General features: G+C 47.1%; 1 protein-coding gene across 1 annotated transcript in view; it reads right to left on the reverse strand.

Annotated features, from left to right (window-relative positions):
* Positions 1–6,653: 6,653 nt before the first annotated feature.
* ROR1 (receptor tyrosine kinase like orphan receptor 1) overlaps positions 6,654–19,815 on the reverse strand; it is a 261,556-nt gene continuing 248,394 nt past the window's right edge. The window contains exon 9 of the mRNA XM_029046648.2: positions 6,654–10,722. Coding sequence (XP_028902481.1) covers positions 9,298–10,722 — 1,425 coding nt within the window. The 3' untranslated portion in view covers positions 6,654–9,297. The remainder of the gene's footprint in view (positions 10,723–19,815) is intronic.

A 19,815-nucleotide genomic window follows, 5' to 3' on the forward strand; every position in this document is an offset into this window, starting at 1 on the left:
CGGATCTTCTTCTTAACGATCATGAAACGATCATGCAAGGTCTTTTCTTATTTGGACCTAGAGGGCAGTCAAATCTGGCCACGTGTTTTTCTACATTTTAAACAATTAGTTCTTTGCAGATCTTCTCAATTTTGCACTAAAATTATCATGCAAGGTCTGTTCTTATTTATATCTAGAGGGCAGTCAAATCTAGCCACGTGCTTTTCTACATTTTAAACAACTAGTTCTTTGCAGAATTACTTCTCAATTTTGCACTGACATTATCAGGCAAGGTCTTTTCTTATATGGTCAGTCCTGGTCAGCACAGAACAACCAATGGTTGCTAATAACCACTGTTATTAGGGGTTCACAGGAGGAGGGAGAGGAGGAGGTAAAATTGAATCCCTGTTTTACAGATGAGGAAACAGGGGCAAGGAGTTAAATGATGGTATTTGTTAGGCGCTTGCTATGTACCGAGCACTGTTCTAAGCACTGGGGTAGATACAAGGTAAGCAGCTTGTCCCATGTGGGGCTTACAGACTTAATCCCCATTTTACAGATGAGGTAACTGAGGCACAGAGAGGTTGTGTCTTGCACAAATTCACACAGCTGATCAGTGGCAGAGGTGGAATTAGAACCCATGACCTCTTGACTCCCAAGCAGGTGCTCTTTCCACTAACCCATGCTGCTTCTCTAAATGACCTGCGGGTTAAATAACCTGCCCAAAGTCACACAGCAGACACATGGCAGAGTCGGCATTCGAACTCCAGCCTTCTGACTCCCAGGCCAGTGCTCTATCCTCTAGGCGACACTTCTTCTAAACGTTTATCTTTGAGTTATCCCAGGTCTGACGTTTTGCCTTGAAGGCAGCGATCTCTAGTTGCTGTAATATCGGAAGGAATTCGCCTTCCACTTCCTTCTGTCCTCTTCCTCCTCTGCTCCTTTGATGTGGAGTTTTCTCTTTAATAGTCGACCCCGTTTGTTGGTAGAGTGCAACCGTCGCAAACTATTATTAGCCCCAGCTCCAACTCCCCCCACTTCGGCTTCCCCGAGGTCGAGCACGCACTCCAGAGCTCCGGCCACCAGAACGCAGGCGGGAGCACAAACTCTACGAAAACAGCTCCAGGCCAGCCGAGGTACTAATGGACTGCAGCTGGTGGAAGGAAGCAGCAAGACAAGCCACAGGTGACTGAACTCGGCCAACTAGGTCAGGGAGTCAGCCTACTTCAACAGGAAACGGAGGAAAGGGAGGAGAGGGTGAACATTGGCTTTCCTGCTCAGAAACCTGCTAGTCGTTGGATCTTTCCCCTCTTTCCCTCCCCCTCCCACCCCCCCGATCTGGGAACAGCTTGATCCTCCAACTTCACGTTTGGCAAGTGGCAGGTTGGAGCGAAGTTCTTTTTCTTTTGCTAATCATCGGTCCGCAGGGATGGGAAAGCTCATAAAAGATTGGCCTTTTGGAGTCGGCCCATCTGAAGGAGAAACCTTGGCTGGTTAATAGCCAAGAACTAGAGGCCTCTGGGTAACCGAGACAAGGACCTCATTCTTGACAAAGGCGATGGGCTGTCAGTTCCCTGTCCAAGCAAACAACCGCAAAAATGTAACAGACTGTCAAATGACCCCAGAGGAGAATGCGTTTTAGTGCTAAGTTACTTTTAAATAAAACTTTCCTTGCTCTAATGGTGACTAAAAAATCCTCCGGCAGCGTTTAGAACTAGAGTGGGCGACTTGGATGGAGGACGAAGTGGTATCTACCCTGGAGGTCTTTTTGAAACAAAATCTTTCTGGATTCAATCATCCTCCTCAAGCGGTACAGAGCCTACGAGGTACAGGCCACTGCTGAAGCGATCAAGGCTTCCCCGAGAACCAAGAGAACTCAGAACCCAGGCCTGGGAGTCACAAGGGTCTGGGTTCTAATCCGGCCTCTGCCACTTGTCTACTGTGTGACTTTGGGCAAGTCACTCGACTTCTCTGGGACTCAGTTCCCTCATCAGTAAATTATTATTATTATTATTATTAGAACACAAGCGCAGGAGTCAAAGGACCTAGCTTTGAGTCCCAAGCCTGCCCTTTGCCTGCTGTATAATATTAATGGTGTGTTAAGTGCTTACTCTGTACCAGGCATTGTGCTAAGCACTGGTAGATACAAGCAAATCAGGTTGGACATAGTCTCTGTCCCACGAGGAGGTCACAGTCTCAATCCCCATTTTACAGATGAGGGAACTGAGGCAGAGAGACCTGAAGTGACTTCCCCAAAGTCATACAGCAAATGGCAGTGCTGTATGACCTTGGGCAAATCATTTTACTTCTGTCCCTCGGTTTCTTCATCTATTCATCTTCATCTATTTTACCTCCTATTTAGATTATGAGCCCAGTAAGGGTCAGAGATGTGTCCTACCTGAATGGCTTGAATCTACCCCAGTGTTTAGTACTGTGATTGCCACGTAGGATACAGGGCTTGTTGTGTCAGAAACTATACGCTTCTTGTGGTGAAGATCTTTGTGAAGAAAGTAAACTTGGAAGAAGGAAAAGAGTAGGATTGGTGGATAGCAAGTGGGTAGCTAGAACACACAATAGGGGTATTGGGCTTAATAAATAAGACCGATTGATTGATTCAATGAATGAATGACTCCCCCTTCTAGCTAAGCCTTCATCTCCAGGTCCGTGGGCTGACACCGCGTCAGGGAAGCCTGGGACATCCACGAGGAGGAAGTGTCCCGAAGACAGGAATCTGTGGATAGTAGGGATGCAGGCCAGGCCATATCACGAGGTCAGGAATTCTGGGTAAGAGACAGCAGATAATCAGCCCAAAGAAATATACGAGGGAAAGGGGCATAAGATTTTTTTTCCTTCATAGTCAAAAGGTTCTTCCTTACTTCCTCACCATTTGTAGGATAGACAAAATCATGAGGGCAGGAATTCTGGCTAAGAGACAGCAGATAATCAGCCCAAAGAAATATATGAGGGAAAGGGGAATGAGAGGTAGAGGTGACTGTTTTTTTTTCCTTGATAGCTAAAGATTCTTCCTTATGGGAATGGGCATTAAGACTATGAATCCCACGTGGGACAGGAACTGTGTCCAACCCCATTATCTTGTACTGACTCCTGCACTTAGTACAGTGCCTTGTACGTAGTAAGTGCCTCACGAATACCATGATTATTATTTGGGTCACTCTTCTCTGGACCACCCCCGGTCTCTCCACATCTCCACTCCAGCCCATTTGACTGTGACTTCTCGATACAGGTGGCACTTGAGAAATGCATTTCCCGACGATGTAGCCCCAGACCTCCCACTAAACTCCTGCAGAGGTTAGTGGAAGGATTTACGTTCAGTCTCTTTTGGGTCACGCTTCTGTTGATCCATCCCAGACCGCGCTGACGTTTTCATAACAGCATCACATTTCTGTTCCATTTTCAGCTTTCTGTCACTCTGTACCTTCCTAGTCTTTGTCATATCTTTCAGGAGATCGGGAGGCAGGAAAACCTTAGGCCAAACCGACCGTCACCAGAACCGTGCTAAAGCTATCTACTACTTTAGCACTTAATCATCTTACAGGCCGGTGTCACGTCTACCAACTCTATTGCATTGTACTTTTCCATGTGCTTACTTAGCAGAGTGCTCTGCACGGAGGAATCATTGATAGATAGTTCTACGTATCCATTTTTTCCTCTTTTCTATCTGTAAATTATTTTATGTCTGTGCTCCTTGCAAGACTGTAAGGTCGTGGAGGGCAGGGATTTTGTCTTCTAATGCTACTGTACTTTCCCAAACGCTCAGTATCATGCTAAGCATGCAGAACTGTACTTTGATCTTGTCTAGCTCGCTGCCGATTCCTTGCCCGTATCCTGCCTCTGGTGTGGAACTCCCTCACCCTTCAAAGCTAATAGACCATCACTGTCCCCTCTTCAAAGCCTTAAAAAAAGCACAACTCCTCCAAGAGGCCTTCCCTGACTTAACCCCTCATTTCCCCTACTCCCTCTCCCTTCTGGATTTGCAACTTTTAAACACTTGATAGTCACCCCACCCTCCGGGTAAATAGCCATAATTTATTTTAATGTCATTCCCCCTTCTAGACTGCAAACTCTTTTTTTTTTTTTTGGTAAAATGGCATTGAAGCACTAACTTAGTACCAAACACTGTTTTAAATCCTCGGGTAGATTTAAGCTAATCAGATTGGACATCTGTCCCATATGGGGGTCACAGTCTATGTAGAAAGGAGAATTGGCACTGGATCCTCATTTTTCACATGAGGAAACCGAGGCACAGAGAAGTGAAGTGACTCATTCGAGGTCACACAGCAGACAAAAAGTGGTGGAGCCGGGATTAGGTCCCAGGTCCTCTGACTCATGGGCCCATTCTCTTTCCACTAGGCAATACTGCTTCTCCTTATGGCAGGAAACCGGTCTACAAACTCTGTTACATTGTACCCTGCCAAGTTTTTATTACAGTGCTCTGCACAGAATAAGCGCTCAATAAATACCAGCAATTCACTTATCGACTCTAACGCTATCTGATTTTCTGGACGTCTGTGAAGCCAGGGCCTTCCACGTTTCCCCTTAAAATAATTCCAGCAGCGTAACCTTTTGCTGTACGAAGGAAGTAACGACAAGGCCAATCATAAACAATTTTGGAACAAGCAGTCAACCAGCATCAAAACAGTGCTAAACACCCACAACTCTGCTGGACACGTAAAATGAATGACAACATCTGTCTGCTTTCTGGGCAGCTGAAACAGCTTTAGATGTCGCCCCTAGAGTTTTTTCAACAGGACAGGCTTTTTGTGCCTTTGGAGAGGCAAGGCCTTGAGATACAGAGCAGCAGTCTTGAGCCAAACGTGTACGGGTGGGCAAAATTCACCATTCTGAAGCGACACTGGCTTCGGATCCAGAGAATGACAGAGACGAACAAGAAAAGTGTGTGAGCTGATCTCAGAATCGTGAAAGAACCTCGTCTTGTCTTATGCTGTTGAGTCCTCTCCAACCCGTAGGGATGCCATGGACACATCTCTTCCAGAACACCCCACCTCTATCTGCAATCTGCAACCTGGTAGTGTAACCCAAGAGTTTTCTTGGTAAAAATACAGAAGGGGTTTATCGTTGCCTTCTTCCATGAAGTAGACTTGAGTCTCTGTCCTTGAGTCTCTCTCATGTCGCTGCTGCTCAGGACAGGGGAGTTCGGACTTGTAGCAGCTTGCCTTCCACTCGCTAGCCACTGCCCATGCTAGAAGCGGAATGGGTCTGCCTCTTCTTGACTCTCCCTCCCGTAGCCGAGATTGGAAGAGTACTGGAAACTCTCAGGGTGCCTTCCTGAGAGGGGCTAATGAAAGAATAGGGAATACTACCGTTAATATCGTAAAGGCACCGGTACGAAGTCCTTAAGTAAGTTGAACCACAACTCAGTCGTACTCCAGAGTACGGTCCTCTAGACTGTAAGCTCGCTTTGGGCAGGGAACGTGTCTGTTTACTGCTATGCTGTACTCTCCAAGGCGCTTAGTACATGCCAGGCACCCAGCAAATGCTCAATAAATACGATGGAATGAATGAATGAATTCCCAAGGATTTAATATAGTGCCCTGCCCAAAGTAGGTGCTAATGATGAATTGGTCTGACCCAACTCTGCACTTTCAGACCTCCAACAACATAAAACAAGAGGGTAGTGGGCTGCTGGTGGGATAAAACTATAATGATGGTAGTTACTAGATGCTTATGATGTGCTATGCACTGGGCCAAGAGCTGGGGTAGATTCAAGATAATCAGATATAACCCAGTGCTCGTCCTATAGTCCAGGAAGGAGGAAGAACAGATATTCTTCCTAGGGAAGCAGCGTGGCTCAGTGGAAAGAGCCTGGGCTTTGGAGTCAGAGGTCATGAGTTCGACTCCCGGCTCTGCCACTTGTCAGCTGTGTGACTGTGGGCAAGTCACTTAACTTCTCTGTGCCTCAGTTACCTCATCTGTAAAATGGGGATTAACTGTGAGCCTCAAGTGGGACAACCTGATTACCCTGTATCTACCCCAGCGCTTAGAACAGTGCTCTGCACATAGTAAGCGCTTAACAAATACCAACATTATTATTATTATTATATTTTATCCCGACACTATAGGTGAGGAACTTGAGGGCCAGTGAAGTTAATTGACTTGTCCAAGGTCACACAGCAGGCAAGTAGCAGAGCCAGGATTAGGACCCAGATTTTATTTCCTAATTTTGTGTTCTTTCAATGAGCCCACACCGCCTCTGTAGAAGCAACAGAGGAAAAAAAATCTGGGCAAGAGGTGAGAATTGGGCAATTCGTGAGTCAAAGCTAGAAATGGAGCGGTACACATGTCACACATGTGTATGCTTAGCGAAGATAGAACCCTAGGACATGCAGCAGTCTTTTGGGCATTCCTATGTACACAAGGAAATCATCTTGAAACCTGTAGAGTGTGGGTGTGAAAGTGTGTATGTGTGTGTAGAGAAAGAGAGACAATCCCTAGTTAATAAAGTCAATCTAATATGATCAATGTTGTTCTATCACCCTACTGAAATGAAGTGGTTAGAAATTTCACTATTTCACCAAAAACTATCACCGAACGTTATTAAGGGATGTAATGTTAAAAATCCCCGGATACCTCAATCGGAGCAAGATTCAGGAAAAGTGATATTTATATTAAAAACAGGTTTTAATAACAGCAGCATAAAATAATCAGTGTTTAATATCTCTGGTGTGTGAAATACAAAATGTATATAACCTCAATATAAAATAGGCTTTCATTATTACATTTTCATGCTTGCCTAATTGAAATGCCCATAATTAATCAAACATCAAGTAATACAGTGATTAAATGCATGCAGTGAAAACAGAAAAATATATCAAAGTGGCAGGTCGTTTGTACTGCCATTATGTATTTGAAAAAAATCTACATCAAGTTTAAAAAAAGAGAAACAGACCAAGATAGAAAATGCAGAACTATATTTTCACGTCTGCTTTACAAAACACGAACGCCGTTTTGTGCAAAAAAATTTGAAAATTAAGTCGTACAACACCGCCAAATGGAGCAAAAGAGTCTTTTCGGTATGTGAAAAAATATGACTTTAATACATAAAAGAGACTCGGTGATTTTTGTGTATCATCAAGAGTGGTTTCAAAAATCTAGATCGTTTTTATACCTGAATTTCAGTAATCACATAAATTCTTAAAACGTCCACCGCTATGAAAAGTTCATCCTAACTGACGGTATTAGGTCGCCAAAACAATTTTTCAGAGAACTTTTTCAATGGCTCTTGGAGCTCCAGTCTCCCTTATGGGGATTACTGAATCATTCAGACTCATTGAAATGATGAAATGAGCTAAAATAATAAATATTCTTGGGGAAAAAAATGATTGTCAATGAACATCTATAAAACTGTGGCTTGAAACTTTATCATTAAACCGTTGCATAGCAACAAAAGGATACAAATATTCGGCCCTAACTACCTTCCCTAAAATCAAGAAACGTAACTTTCGAATCAGCTTATTTGTTATGAAATTAAAACTCTTAATTTCATTGACTTGACCTTACATTTGGGTAGACCCAGCTTCCATGGGTTTTCCCGGTACATGTAAACTTGCTGCTGCTGTTGCGTGATGACTCTCCCCGTCACCCATCTCACCAAGCATAGGCTCCCGACTTTTTTCACCCTCCTGTGTAGTTCCGGTAGAAATTTCCTCATTACATTTCTCCTTCTCTGACACTTACCGCATCCAAATGTCGTCTGCAGGAGCTTCCGCGACCCCTGTCAGTCTCTTTAGACGCAGGAAACTGGATTGAACAACCAAAATATTTCTGAATGGAAACTAAAATCGTGGAATTCTAAGCTCGGTCAAGCACATCTGCACGCCCTTAACCCCACCGCCCAAGATATGCCATCGATAGATCGGCAGATCGAAATACGGGGCTTCCATCGATTATTAGGGGCTTTTGGCGATCTGTAAAATGACCTCAACTTTCAACTGTGACCCCACTCCATGTACAGTAACTGAAAAATACAAGGCGACGGCCTCTGGATAATTAAATAATCACAGAGGTCATATTCCCCTATGAATTAGGGATGAGAATACAATCTCTTCAACTCCCCTCAAGAGGAAATTAAATTCACCCGGAATAGATTTAAGAATCTGGCTGTCATCGGGGTTTCCAGAAAAGGACCTTGGGGCCACCAAGCTTTTACTCCTCGGGCTCCTCTCTCCTCCCCTCTGACTCTCGGCACTTGGGGAGGGTACAAATCAGTGCTGAGGTGGGGACATCAACCTGCTAAGTAAGACACTTCCACAGCCCCACACTGGTCGCCGTACTCGGCCAGGTGAAACTCCACCCTCAGGCTTGTCTCTGGGCGGGTCTTCCCCGCCAGGTGGGGAGGCCATGAGTTCTGTCTCTGCTCAGTTCCACAGACTTCTGCTCCCTCAAACTGGGGCAGGGAGCCACACCTCCCTCAGTTCCTCTGCCCCAGCTCCGGAGGGTGGTCAGTGAGATTCCACCAGAGGTCTGCCACTGTTTGAATCCAGTCTCCTTAACGGTGATGTTGTCCTCACTCGACCAGGGCTGGAGAAAACGTGGATGGGGCACATTCCTCCAGGCCTGAGGGAAGGATTGGGGCCTACCGAGGCTCCGCCGAAGGTCTCCCCGACAGGCAAGGGAGGTGCCGGGATCCTCCGGACTGCCCCGACGCTCCCCACCGAGGAGAAGGCTCGGTGGGAAACTTCTGGGCCGGTGGCTCGACGCTGCTCTCGATGTCAAACGTGACCCGTCCACCTCGGGAAATGGCATCTGCCCGTGGAGAACAGTGAAACCGACCGCGTTGAACATTTCGACTCATTCACTGTATTACCTGTCCCGGCATGTCCGGACGTCTGTCTCAAGAGAGAACCCGGCGTCCTCGCCGGTGGACAAATGCTGGAAAATATTTGGGAAACTTTACAGCCAAAGAGGCCGAAACCGAGTAATGCCTCAAGCCCCATTTGGCTCTTTTCTCTTCTGGTCGGATAATCTGTCACAAGGTCTTCTTTTTCTTCACGACATCATAGTCTTTCTCATGCTGAAAATGAGGGGCACCATCCCGGCGCCGGGTTCTCCCACCAGATGTAGTGTTAAGACCACAATGCCTTTTCCTCTCCTCTCTTTCAAGCCGGCTGGTGTTGGCCTTTCCTGCTAAGAATAACCGTTAAACTTCACAGAAGATACTGGTAGCCATGTCTGCTGAAGAACCAGAAGAATCTTATTTTAATAAAATATTTGCATATACATCTTTTCTCCGCCTTTCCGGTATGAAACGCCTATCATATTTACAGAAGCGCGGGGCGCTTAGAGTTCTGCGGAAATCATGGATTCAGTGTGTCCGTGAAGGTTGGAGTCCCCGAGTAAAGACGGCTGCTTGGAGTCCCCTTTGTACGGTTTCTGAGTTTTGTTTCCGAAAACGGGTCCGCCCATTCCGCTCGGGTGACTGGGGATGGACACGTGGGAGAGCAAGGGTATATTGGCGTCCTGATTGGATCCCGAAGAGGGCAAGCTAGTCACGTGACCCGTGCTGGTCGACCCGCTCGCGCTGCTCGGCGAGCGGCTCTTGGGCGGGGGGCAGTGCTGAATGACCCTGGTCGGGGCCGGGGGCTGGTAGTGGGCGGCCGGGAAGGCCGCGTAGCCGGGCGGGATCGGGTAGCCGTTGATGGGGATGAAGCGCTGGTTCTGAGGTAACGGCGGGCCGATGAAACCGGCGATCTGGCCCTGTGGCATACCCTGGGCGGGGAACATGTAATTGGGGTACCTGGGATTGCTGAGGTTGCTCACGGGGCTGGCGCTGAGGGAAGTTGTCTGGGTGGTGGCGTTACCCCCGGAAGGAGTGGTGGAGCTGGTGTGACTGGAAATCCCCTCCCAAGACCGCAGCCGGCCGTGGATGTCTTTAAACCTCGGCCTCCGAGAGGGAACCTCGTTCCAGCACTCCGTCATCAGGCCGTACATCCTAGGAGGGCAGTCTTCCGAGCACGGTAACAGCTGGCGTTTCCGGACCATCTCGACCACCTCCTGGTTGCTAAATCCGTAGTACGGCTGGAGCCCGAAACTGAAAATCTCCCACAGGACCACGCCGAAGGACCAGATGTCCGAATCGGAGGAGAATTTCCCGTAGACGATGGCTTCCGGGGGCATCCAGCGGATGGGCAGCAGGGACTTACTCTGAACCCGGTAATAATCCGCGGAGTAGATCTCTCTGGAGAGGCCCAGGTCGGAGATCTTCACCTGAAGCTGCTCTCCGATCAGTATGTTGCGGGCTGCCAGGTCCTTGTGCACGAAGAAGTGGCTGGAGAGGTACTCCATCCCCGCGGAAATCTGAATGGCGATGTGAAGGAAGTCCCCGTGGTCCAGGCTGGACTTCACGGTGCCGTCCTCGTCGCTGCTGCACCCGACGTCCGAGTGGGGCGACCGCATGATGAGGAACTCCCGGAGGTCGCCCTGATTCGTGTACTCGAAGAGCATGCACGCCGGCTGTTCCTGGGTCACCACGCCGAGGAGGCAGACGATGTTGGGGTGGTGTAGCTCGGCCGTGAGGGATGCCTCCTGTTGGAAGTCCGCCCACTGCTGCGGGTTGTTAAAGTCTTTCAGGGTCTTGATCGCGACCAACTGGGTGTGGTCCATGCCCGGGAGGTAGAGGTGGCCCTTGTAGACTTTGCCGAAGGCACAGTCCCCCAATTCTTCCATGAAACGCACGGCAGACAGCGGTAGCTCTTTAGCCTTGCTCTGGTGGAGGAAAGGAACAGGGAGGCACGTTAATGGCGGGGAGGATTCCGGCGGCTTCGGGTCGGCAGATCATCCTGCTGAGGGGGAGTCCTGAGTCCGGGAGTGGATCTCTGAGAGAGAAAATTTCTTGCGCCTCTAGGCTGTAAGCTCGTTATGGGCAGGGAATGTGTCTGCTCATTATGGGCAGGGAGCGTGTCCGCTCATTCTGTTGTATTATACTCTCCCCAGTGCTTAGTACAGTGCTCTGGACACAGTTAAATGTTCGATAAATACTATTCATTGATTGCTGTGTGACTCTGGGCAAGTCACTTCACTGTACCTCGGTTACCTCATCTATAAAATGGGGATTAAGACTGTGAGCCCCACGTGGGACAACCTGATTACCTTGGATCTACCCCAGCGCTTAGAACAGGGCTTGGCACATAGTAAAGAGCTTCACCAATACCATCATCATCATTTAACTCATTATTATTATTATTATTACATATATACACTTATATATATGAATGTGTTTGTGTAGATATATATATATATATATATATATATATATATATACTTATCTATGTCTTTATGCATATCTACATATCTGAATATATATGATAATAATTGTGGTATTTGTTAAGAACTCACTACGTGCCCAACACTGTACTAAGCACAGGGGTAGATACAAACAAATTGAGCTGGACAAAGTCCCTGTCCCCCGTGGGGCTCACGGTCTCAATCCCCATTTTGACGATGAGGTAACTGAGGCCCAGAGAAGTGAAGTGACTCGCCCAAGGACACACAGCAGACATAGGGTGGAGCCAGGATTCGAACTCAGGTCCTTCTGACTTCCCAGGCCCGTGCTCTAGCCACTAAGCCATGCCGCCTGAGCATAGTTTATGCCTGGGAGATTGAGATACCCCTTATAGATTTTGCCAAAAACACACTCTCCAATTCTTCTATGAAATGGGTGGGAGGACCTCGTTGGGAAGGCTGGGATGGGCCCAGTGCTCGGCTTCAGATGAAGAGCATTAAAGGCAGCTGCCTCAGGCTGCCCTGCTGAGAAGGTGACGGGTGGGAGTTGGAAATTTTAAAGGACCCAGCCTCCCTACACTTGAATTGGAAACAACGCCTGTTTGAACAGGGTCCTAGTTGTGGTGTTCAGGGTTTTCCCAGTGAAAAACCCTGTATGTTTTGGGGGGAGTGGGAAAGACTTCTGTAAGATGGAGTAATAATAATGCTAATAATAATAATTGTGGTATTTGTTAAGCGCTTATTGTGTGTCAGGCACTGTATCAAGCACTGGGGTGGATTCAAGCAAATTGGGTTGGACGGAGTCCCTGCCTTATATGGGGCTCACAGTCTCAATCCCCATTTTACAGATGAGTTCAATGAGGCACACAGAAGTGAAGTGACTTGTTCAAGGTCACACAGCAGACAAGTGGCGGAGCCAGGATTAGAACGCATGATCTTCTGACTCCCAGGCCCGTGCTCTATCCGCTATGCCTTGCTGCTCTCCCATGACGTTATACTTTCCATGTCCTCGGCGTGACATGTGCAGCGAGGTGTATGTCTGTCCCGGGGGGAAGCAGCAAGTGTTTTCCAGGCTCAGGGCAATCGAAAGCCTCCCCACTGGTTAGGTGGGAGAGGTGCTCTGGGGTCAGCAGTAGTCCAGGGGCAATTTCTTCTTTATGGTATTTGTTAAGCGCTTACTATGTGTCAAACACTATTCTAAGCACTGGGGTCAATACAAGCTAAGTAGTTTGGACATAGTCTCTATCCTGCATGGAGCTCACAGTCTAAATAGGAAGGAGAACAGGTTCTGAATTCCCCACTTCACAGTTGAGGAAACTGAGTCAGAGAGAAGTTAAGTGCTCCACGCAGGACAGGGACTGTGTCCAACCCAATTTGCTTGTCTCAACCCCAGCTCTTAGTAGAGTGTCTGGCACATAGTAAGCACTTAACAAATGCCATAATTATTATTATTTTCAAGTGACTTGCCGGGCACACAGCAAGCAAATAGCAGAGCGGTTGGCAGATCCACAGTTAGAACCCTGGTCCTCTGACTCCCAGGCCTGTGCTCTTTCCACTAGGCCACACTGCTTCTCAATGGGCTATTGCCCATTTGGCCTAATTACAGAAGTAGCCCTGACTTTGACGGGGGCCCTGGTCGTGGGTATAGATATTCCCCCTCCCTCACCTCCATTAATGCTCAGGCCCTGAGTGATGTCATTTACTCAGACGGTTTCAGCTCACACCAGTTCTCAGACTATACTGAAACCCTGATGCTGAATCACGCTTTTATTCTTCTAAAGCCCATTTTAGGTCAGCTACTTCATCTTAGTCTCATAAACTCCCTTTGAGGTAAGGAGAGGCAGGGAAAGCATCCCCATTTTACAGATGAAAGAAACCGAGGCGCAGGCATAGCGATTTGCCCCAGGTCACACAGTATTATCATGATTAATCGTATTTATTGAGCACTTACTGGGTGTGAAGTGCTGTACTACTGGGAGAGTTCAATATAGTACCAAACAAACTCACAGTCTGGGGTTAGATCCCAGACCTCCTAGCTCCGAGTCCCACTCCTTCCACTAGGCTACAATATCCCATCCTGACTCCTTCAGCCGATGCAAATGGCTACTGGGCTGGGGGTTGCGAGAACCGATCGGGGAACTTTGAGCTCAGCAAGGCGAGGCTGGAATCAAACGGAGACTAGTCCTTTAAAGTTTCACTGCTTATAGCAACTATTCACCTGAGGGAAGAAGTCTTCACCAACCAATGCAGGGCATCATTGGGCACCATGAGCAGTTGCCGATCCTAACAAGCTGAAGGCACAGGGTCCCTGGTCCTCAATAATAATAATTAATAATTGTGGTATTTGTTAAGCTCTTACTACATGCCAGGTGCTGCAGTATGCACTGGTGTAGATACAAGGTAATTGGGCTGGACACAGTCCCCTATCCCACATAGTGCTCACAGTCTTAATCCCCATTTTACAGGTGCCCAGAGAAGTTCAGTGATTTGCCCAAGGTCACACAGCAGACAAGCGGCAGAACAGAAACCAGATCCTTCCGATTCCCAGACCTGTGCTCTATCCACTGGGCCACACTCCTTCTCAATATCGGGGCCCTCAACTGATTGCCTGCAGGAACCAGTTTCCAGGAGAACAGCTGATTGCTCTGCACAGAGTAAGTGCTCAATAAATATAACTGAATGAAGTAACTTGGTGAGGTTCTAAGGCAATATGCTTTGCCGAATGCTGCGGACTCTGGTCCACGCACTTTCCAGGCTGGTTCTAACGAATCCACAAAAATGCTGGTCTTCTAAGGGCCAAGCACACCGGAATCTCTACTTCGCAGCCTCTTCATCCTCAGGATGTGGCTTGGAAGTGACTGGCCTTTCTTCCGCATTCTGGGAAGGGTCACGGTTTCCTTGTTACAGTTGCAGAAACCGAGGCCAAAGGCAGCTCGCTATTGGTCCGTCGCAGAGCTGGGTATCCCGCTGACTGAGAGTGGGGCCCCAATTTGATAAATTAATTCATTCGATCATATTTATTGAGTGCTTACTGTGTGCAGAGTAAGCTTGGAAAGTACAATTTGGTTACAAAGAGAGACAATCCCTACCCAACAACAGGGAATACGGGCTCGAGTCCTTCTCTTCAAGGATTTCTGACTGATTTCATCCTGTCCCCTCCCCATACCTGACCAGAGATGGAGCCGGGCTGATTACTGATCCTAAGAGAAGCAGTGTGGTGGAATGGATAGAGCACAGGCCTAGGTGTCAGAAGGACCTGAGTTCTAATCCCAGTTCAGCCACTTGATTGCTGAGTGATCTTGGGCAAGTTATTTCACTGTGCCTCAGTGACCTCATCTGTAAAATGGGAATTAAGACTGTGAGCCCCATGTGGAAGATGGACTGAGTCCAACCTGATTAGCTTGTACTTACTCTGGCACACAGTAAGCGCTTAATACCATTTAAAAGAAAATGAAATCCGATTAGCTTGTACTTACTCCTCTGCTTAGTACAGTACTTCATACATAGTAAGAACTTGACAAATTCCATTAAAGAAAGAAGTGGTCCCGATCGATATTATTCGGCTGCTGAGATGGAGATCTAGAAGGATCTTCCCTTGCCACACCTGTACCTCTCCCGCAGTTCAGAGAAGATCTGACAAGAGGAGCAATCTTTGAGGACCAAGTAGGAGAGCTCATTTGAGTTAAGCAAATCCTCAAGGTACTTGGTCGAAATGATGCCTAACTATCGAACCGTTTAAAATTTTACCATAAATTCTGCCCTAGTTAAAAAAAAATCAAAAAGGCATTTAAACAAGCAGTCAGTAGACTGTATGGTGATGGCAGGAAATTAGCTGTATTGTCGAGGAACAGATGGTTTACATTAGACAAATCCTTTAGGCTAAACTTGTTTAGGTCTGGCATATTGTAAATTATATTTTAGTAATGAAAGTGAAATGACCTCTGACTGACCTCTAGCATGGCTGGCCTGTTTGAACCCACGGAGTGGAAAACTATGAAAGAAAATGAAGTCATAAAGTTTTGGCAGTTCAATTTTGGCTTCGTTTCAAGTTAAGGGGTTATAAATCTGTTTAGTTTTTGTTTGACAAGTATTTGTCACACGGGGATGTACAAAATGTAAAGAAGTGTAAAATCCACATGGGGCATCCTGCCAAAGTAAACCAAGTACAAAGAGAAAATGGACAGGAGGAGGTCGGAATCTCCTATCTCTCCATCAGCTGGTTCCATTAGTTGAATGACAAGATGGACTCGGTCTGCTACATTCGTAAGGCAATTAAGTACCTTCAAACTGAAACAGGCTTTCAGTTTAAATGTTGACATTTTCTTTCAAAAAAGTAAACACATCTCCACCTCAGGATGGTTTGCAAGTCATCTGCCTTTCTTTAATAGAGGCTGACCCGGCAGGGGCTACGGTGTGCTGCTCTCTGATAGCACTTTTGAAAAATGGTATTTTTTGAGCACTTACTATATGCAGAGCACTGTCCTAAGCACTTGAGAGAGTACAGTACAACAGAGTTGGCATTTCTCCTTGAGATGTTTGAAAACTTCTGGTTGTCCCAGTCCAGATGGCATTCTCAGTGAGGGGCAAAGAAAGGAGGAGGTTCTGTTTTTTAATTTTATGGTATTCGTTAAGCACCTACTGTTTGTTAGGCACTGTACTAAGTTCTGGGGAAGATACAAGCTAATCAGGTTGGACACAGTCCATGTTCCACGTAGGACTCACGATATTAACCCCCACTTTACGCATGAGGTAACTGGGGCACAGAGAAGTTAAACGACTTGCCCCAGGTCACACAGCAGACAAGTGGCAGAGCCAGGACTAGAACCCAGGACCTTCTGTCTCCCAGGCCCATGCTCTATCCACTAGACCACTCTGCAGCTTCTTCATTTGGGATCCTTCTTCTATATCAGCTGCTTGGTACAGGAGGACAAATGAATTTGGGATGAATAATTTTCTTTAAGACGGCAGGACATTTACTATTGTGTACTGCATTCAGTGGGTGCTCAATAAGTTGCTACATAAACTTGAGAGACTGGGGAGGAAAGGATGGGTGTTTTATGTAAGCTCCTTATGGGCAGGCAACGTGTCTGCTAATTCTGTTGTATGGTACTCAGCAGCATGGCTCAGTGGAAAGAGCACGGGCTTTGGAGTCAGAGATCATGGGTTCGAATCCCAGCTCTGCCACTTGTCAGCTGTGTGACTTTGGGCAAGTCACTTCACTTCTCTGTGCCTCAGTTACCTCATCTGTAAAATGGGGATTAAGAATGTGAGCCCCATGTGGGACAACCTGATTCCCTTGTGTCTACCCCAGCGCTTAGAACAGTGCTCTGCACATAGTAAGCGCTTAACAAATACCAACATTATTATTATTATTACTCTCCCAAGCGCTTAGAACAGTGTTTTGCACATAGTAAGTGCTCAGTGAATACCATTAAGCGATCGAAAATGAAAACTGCACACCAGCCCAGGGGATGACTCCTTGTGCGGCTGTTAAAGGTCATAAGAGGTCAATCTGGGTGATGTCATGAGATCTTCACAGTTAAGAGGGTAACTCTCCTGGAGTTACTAGTTACTTTTAATAGTAATTATTAAGTGACTACTGGGTGCAAAGCACTGTACTACTACTACTAATAATAGTATTTGTTAAGTACTTACTATGTGCCAGGCAATGTACTAAGGGCTGGGGTGGATCAAGCAAATCGGATTGGACACAGTCCCTGTTCTAAGCGCTGTGAAAAAGCACATGGATGATAATTAGACTTGATGATGACGATAACATTTGTTAAGCACTTACTATGTGTCAAGCACTGTTCTAAGTGCCGGGGTAGATATGATCTAACAAGATTGGACCGGTCCCCATCCCACGTGGGGTTCCATTCTTAATCCCCATTTGACAGACAAGGGAACTGAGGCCTGGAGCAGTAAAGTGACTTGTTCAAGGTCACATAGCAGACAAAGTGTGAGGCCAGAATTAGAACCCAGGCCCGTGCTCTATCCACTAGGCCGTGCTGCTTCTCTACTAGGCCACGTTGCTCGTCGAGGCCTAGCCCTTAGCCCCAAGCAGGGCTGTTCAGAGGCCAACAGTCACGACAACCACTGGGGCAACCAACCTGGCTCCCAGTGGAAGGCCCAAGGCTACTATTTCATCCTGACTCTGCTGCTCTGGGGTACCACACTGCCCTTCGCCCTAACGGGCTAGCGCTGGCTCCCATAGGAGCCTACCTACTCTAGGGATTGAATCCTTGACTCTCACCTGCGCCAGCTTGCGTTCAAACGTTGCTGAAAGATGATTCGCAAAGGAAGAGGTTGGGGGATTGAAACTGGAGGCTGGTGGCTATCCCAGTTAACCACACCCTTGCCACCCACTCTCGGGATTTTGGCACTGTCTGCTGCCCGGATCATTATTCTACAAAAATGTTCAGGCCATATCTCTTCACTCTTCAAGAACCGCCAGTGGTTGCCTATTCACCTATGCATCAGACAGAAACTCCTTACCACTGTCTTTAAAAGCAGTCAATCACCTTGCCCCCTCCTACTTCACCTCGCTACTCTCCTACTATTACCCAGCCCGCAAACTTCACTCCTCTAATGCTGACCTTCTCACTGTACCTCGATCTCGTCTGTGTCACCGCCAACCTCTCACCCATGTCCTGACTCTGACCTGGAACACCCTCCCATCTCAAATCCAAGGACAATTACTCTCCCCCACTTCAAAGCCTTATTAAAGGCACATCTCCTCCAAGAGGCCTTCCCTGACTAAGCCCTCCTTTCCTCTTCTCCCACTTCCTTCTGCGTCAACTTGAATTGCTCCCTTTATTCATTTCCCCCTCCCAGCCCTACACCACGCTTAGTAGAGTGTTCTGCACACAGTAAGCGCTCAATAAATACAATTGACTGACTGACTGATCTGTCCTCCCTGGGCCTCACTTTTCTCACCTATAAAATGGGCGAAGGGATACACATTCTTCTTACATCTTGGATTGGAAACTCTGCCCTGAACACAGTAAGCACTCAATAAATATGACTGACTGACTGAGGGTGGTGATTTGCCCCGGAGTCAGGAAATGTACACATCTGTTAGGAGCCCTGGTTCATAATAACAACAATAATAATAATAATTCCAGTATTTGTTAAGCATTCACCCTATATGTGCCAAGCACTGTACTAAGCACTGGGGTAGATACAAGATGATCAGGTTGGACAGTCTCTGTCCTGCATGAGGCTCAGAGTCTAAGTAGGAGGGAGAACAAGTACTCTCCAGATGCCCTGCTGGCTTAAGCTCTGAAGGTCTTGTTCTCTGGTCAGTGGCATGAGGAACACTAGTGGTCCAGCCCAGGTTTCAGTGGCCTTTAAGGCTCTGTCTCACACTCCTTAGGCTCAACGTGACTCATTCATTCATTCATTAGTATTTACTGAGCGCTTAATGTGTGCAGAGCACTTTACTAAGCACTTGGAATATACAATTTGGCAACAGAGAGAGACAATCCCAGCCTAACAATGGGCTCACTGTCTAAAAGACCCCTTTGTTTGAGGTAGGGCCAGTGACAATGGATGGGGAGAAGAGGAGAGAGAGAGAAAGGTTAAAAGTGACTTTTCTAAGGTCACACAGCTGAGCTGTCTGAGAATCCAAGTCTCTTGACTGTGAGTCCTATGTTCTTTCCACTGCCTTCTTCAAGAAGCAGCATGGCATAGTCGATAGAGTCCGGGCCTGGGAGTCAGATCATGGGTTCTAAACCTGGTTCCACCATTTGTCTGCTGCACCACATTGGGCAAGTCACTTCACTCCTCTCTGCCTTGGTTACCTTATCTGTAAAATGGAGATTCAAACTGTGAGCCCCATGTGGGTCAGGAGCTGTGTCCAACTCAGTTTGCCTGTATCCATCTCAGTGCTTAGTACAGTGCCTGGCACATAATAAGTGCTTAACAAGTACAACAAGTACAATTACTACTACTAATACTGGGTTCCAAAGGAATTCAGTCCCTAAATAGTGGGAGAACGATGAATGTTCTGTAGAGAATTTGGGCTTTTCTTCCCAAAACGCTTTCACATTCATTTCCCCATTTCGCCCTCACAACATCCCGGTGCAATTGGGAGAGCGGGTAGCTCACCCCCAGTTTACAGATGAGGAAACTGAGGCTCAGCGAGGTTCCAGGTAACTTGCCCACAGTCTCAAAGTGAGCCAGTGGCAGAACACCCTCTTCCGACACCTGGTCTCTCCACTAGATCCCTTGACCTCAGTTCATAAACTCCCATTATCCCGAAAGGTTTATGCAAATGCTGTGCTGATTCTTCGTTGACACCTGCTTCCCTTCCCCTCCAGTGAGTTCAATCATCTGAATGGAATCCATCAGTGGGACCACTGTCTAAGAGACAGGGTTTTTGGGGAAAGAGAAAGAAACATTTGCTCAATATAGAATCTAACCCCGGCCGGCAGGGCACAGTCCGGGTTTGCTTGTCTTCCAGATATTTGCTCCAAGACACTGTTTATATAAGCCTTTGCCTGAGCTAGGTGTAAGAGCTGCAGGGAGAAGGTGAGGCCGGGATTGATGAGGCGTTGGTTTATTTGGCCGTGGCTG

Source organism: Ornithorhynchus anatinus, chromosome 18 (genome assembly GCF_004115215.2).
Source record: "Ornithorhynchus anatinus isolate Pmale09 chromosome 18, mOrnAna1.pri.v4, whole genome shotgun sequence".
NCBI classification, from domain to species: Eukaryota; Metazoa; Chordata; class Mammalia; order Monotremata; family Ornithorhynchidae; genus Ornithorhynchus; species Ornithorhynchus anatinus.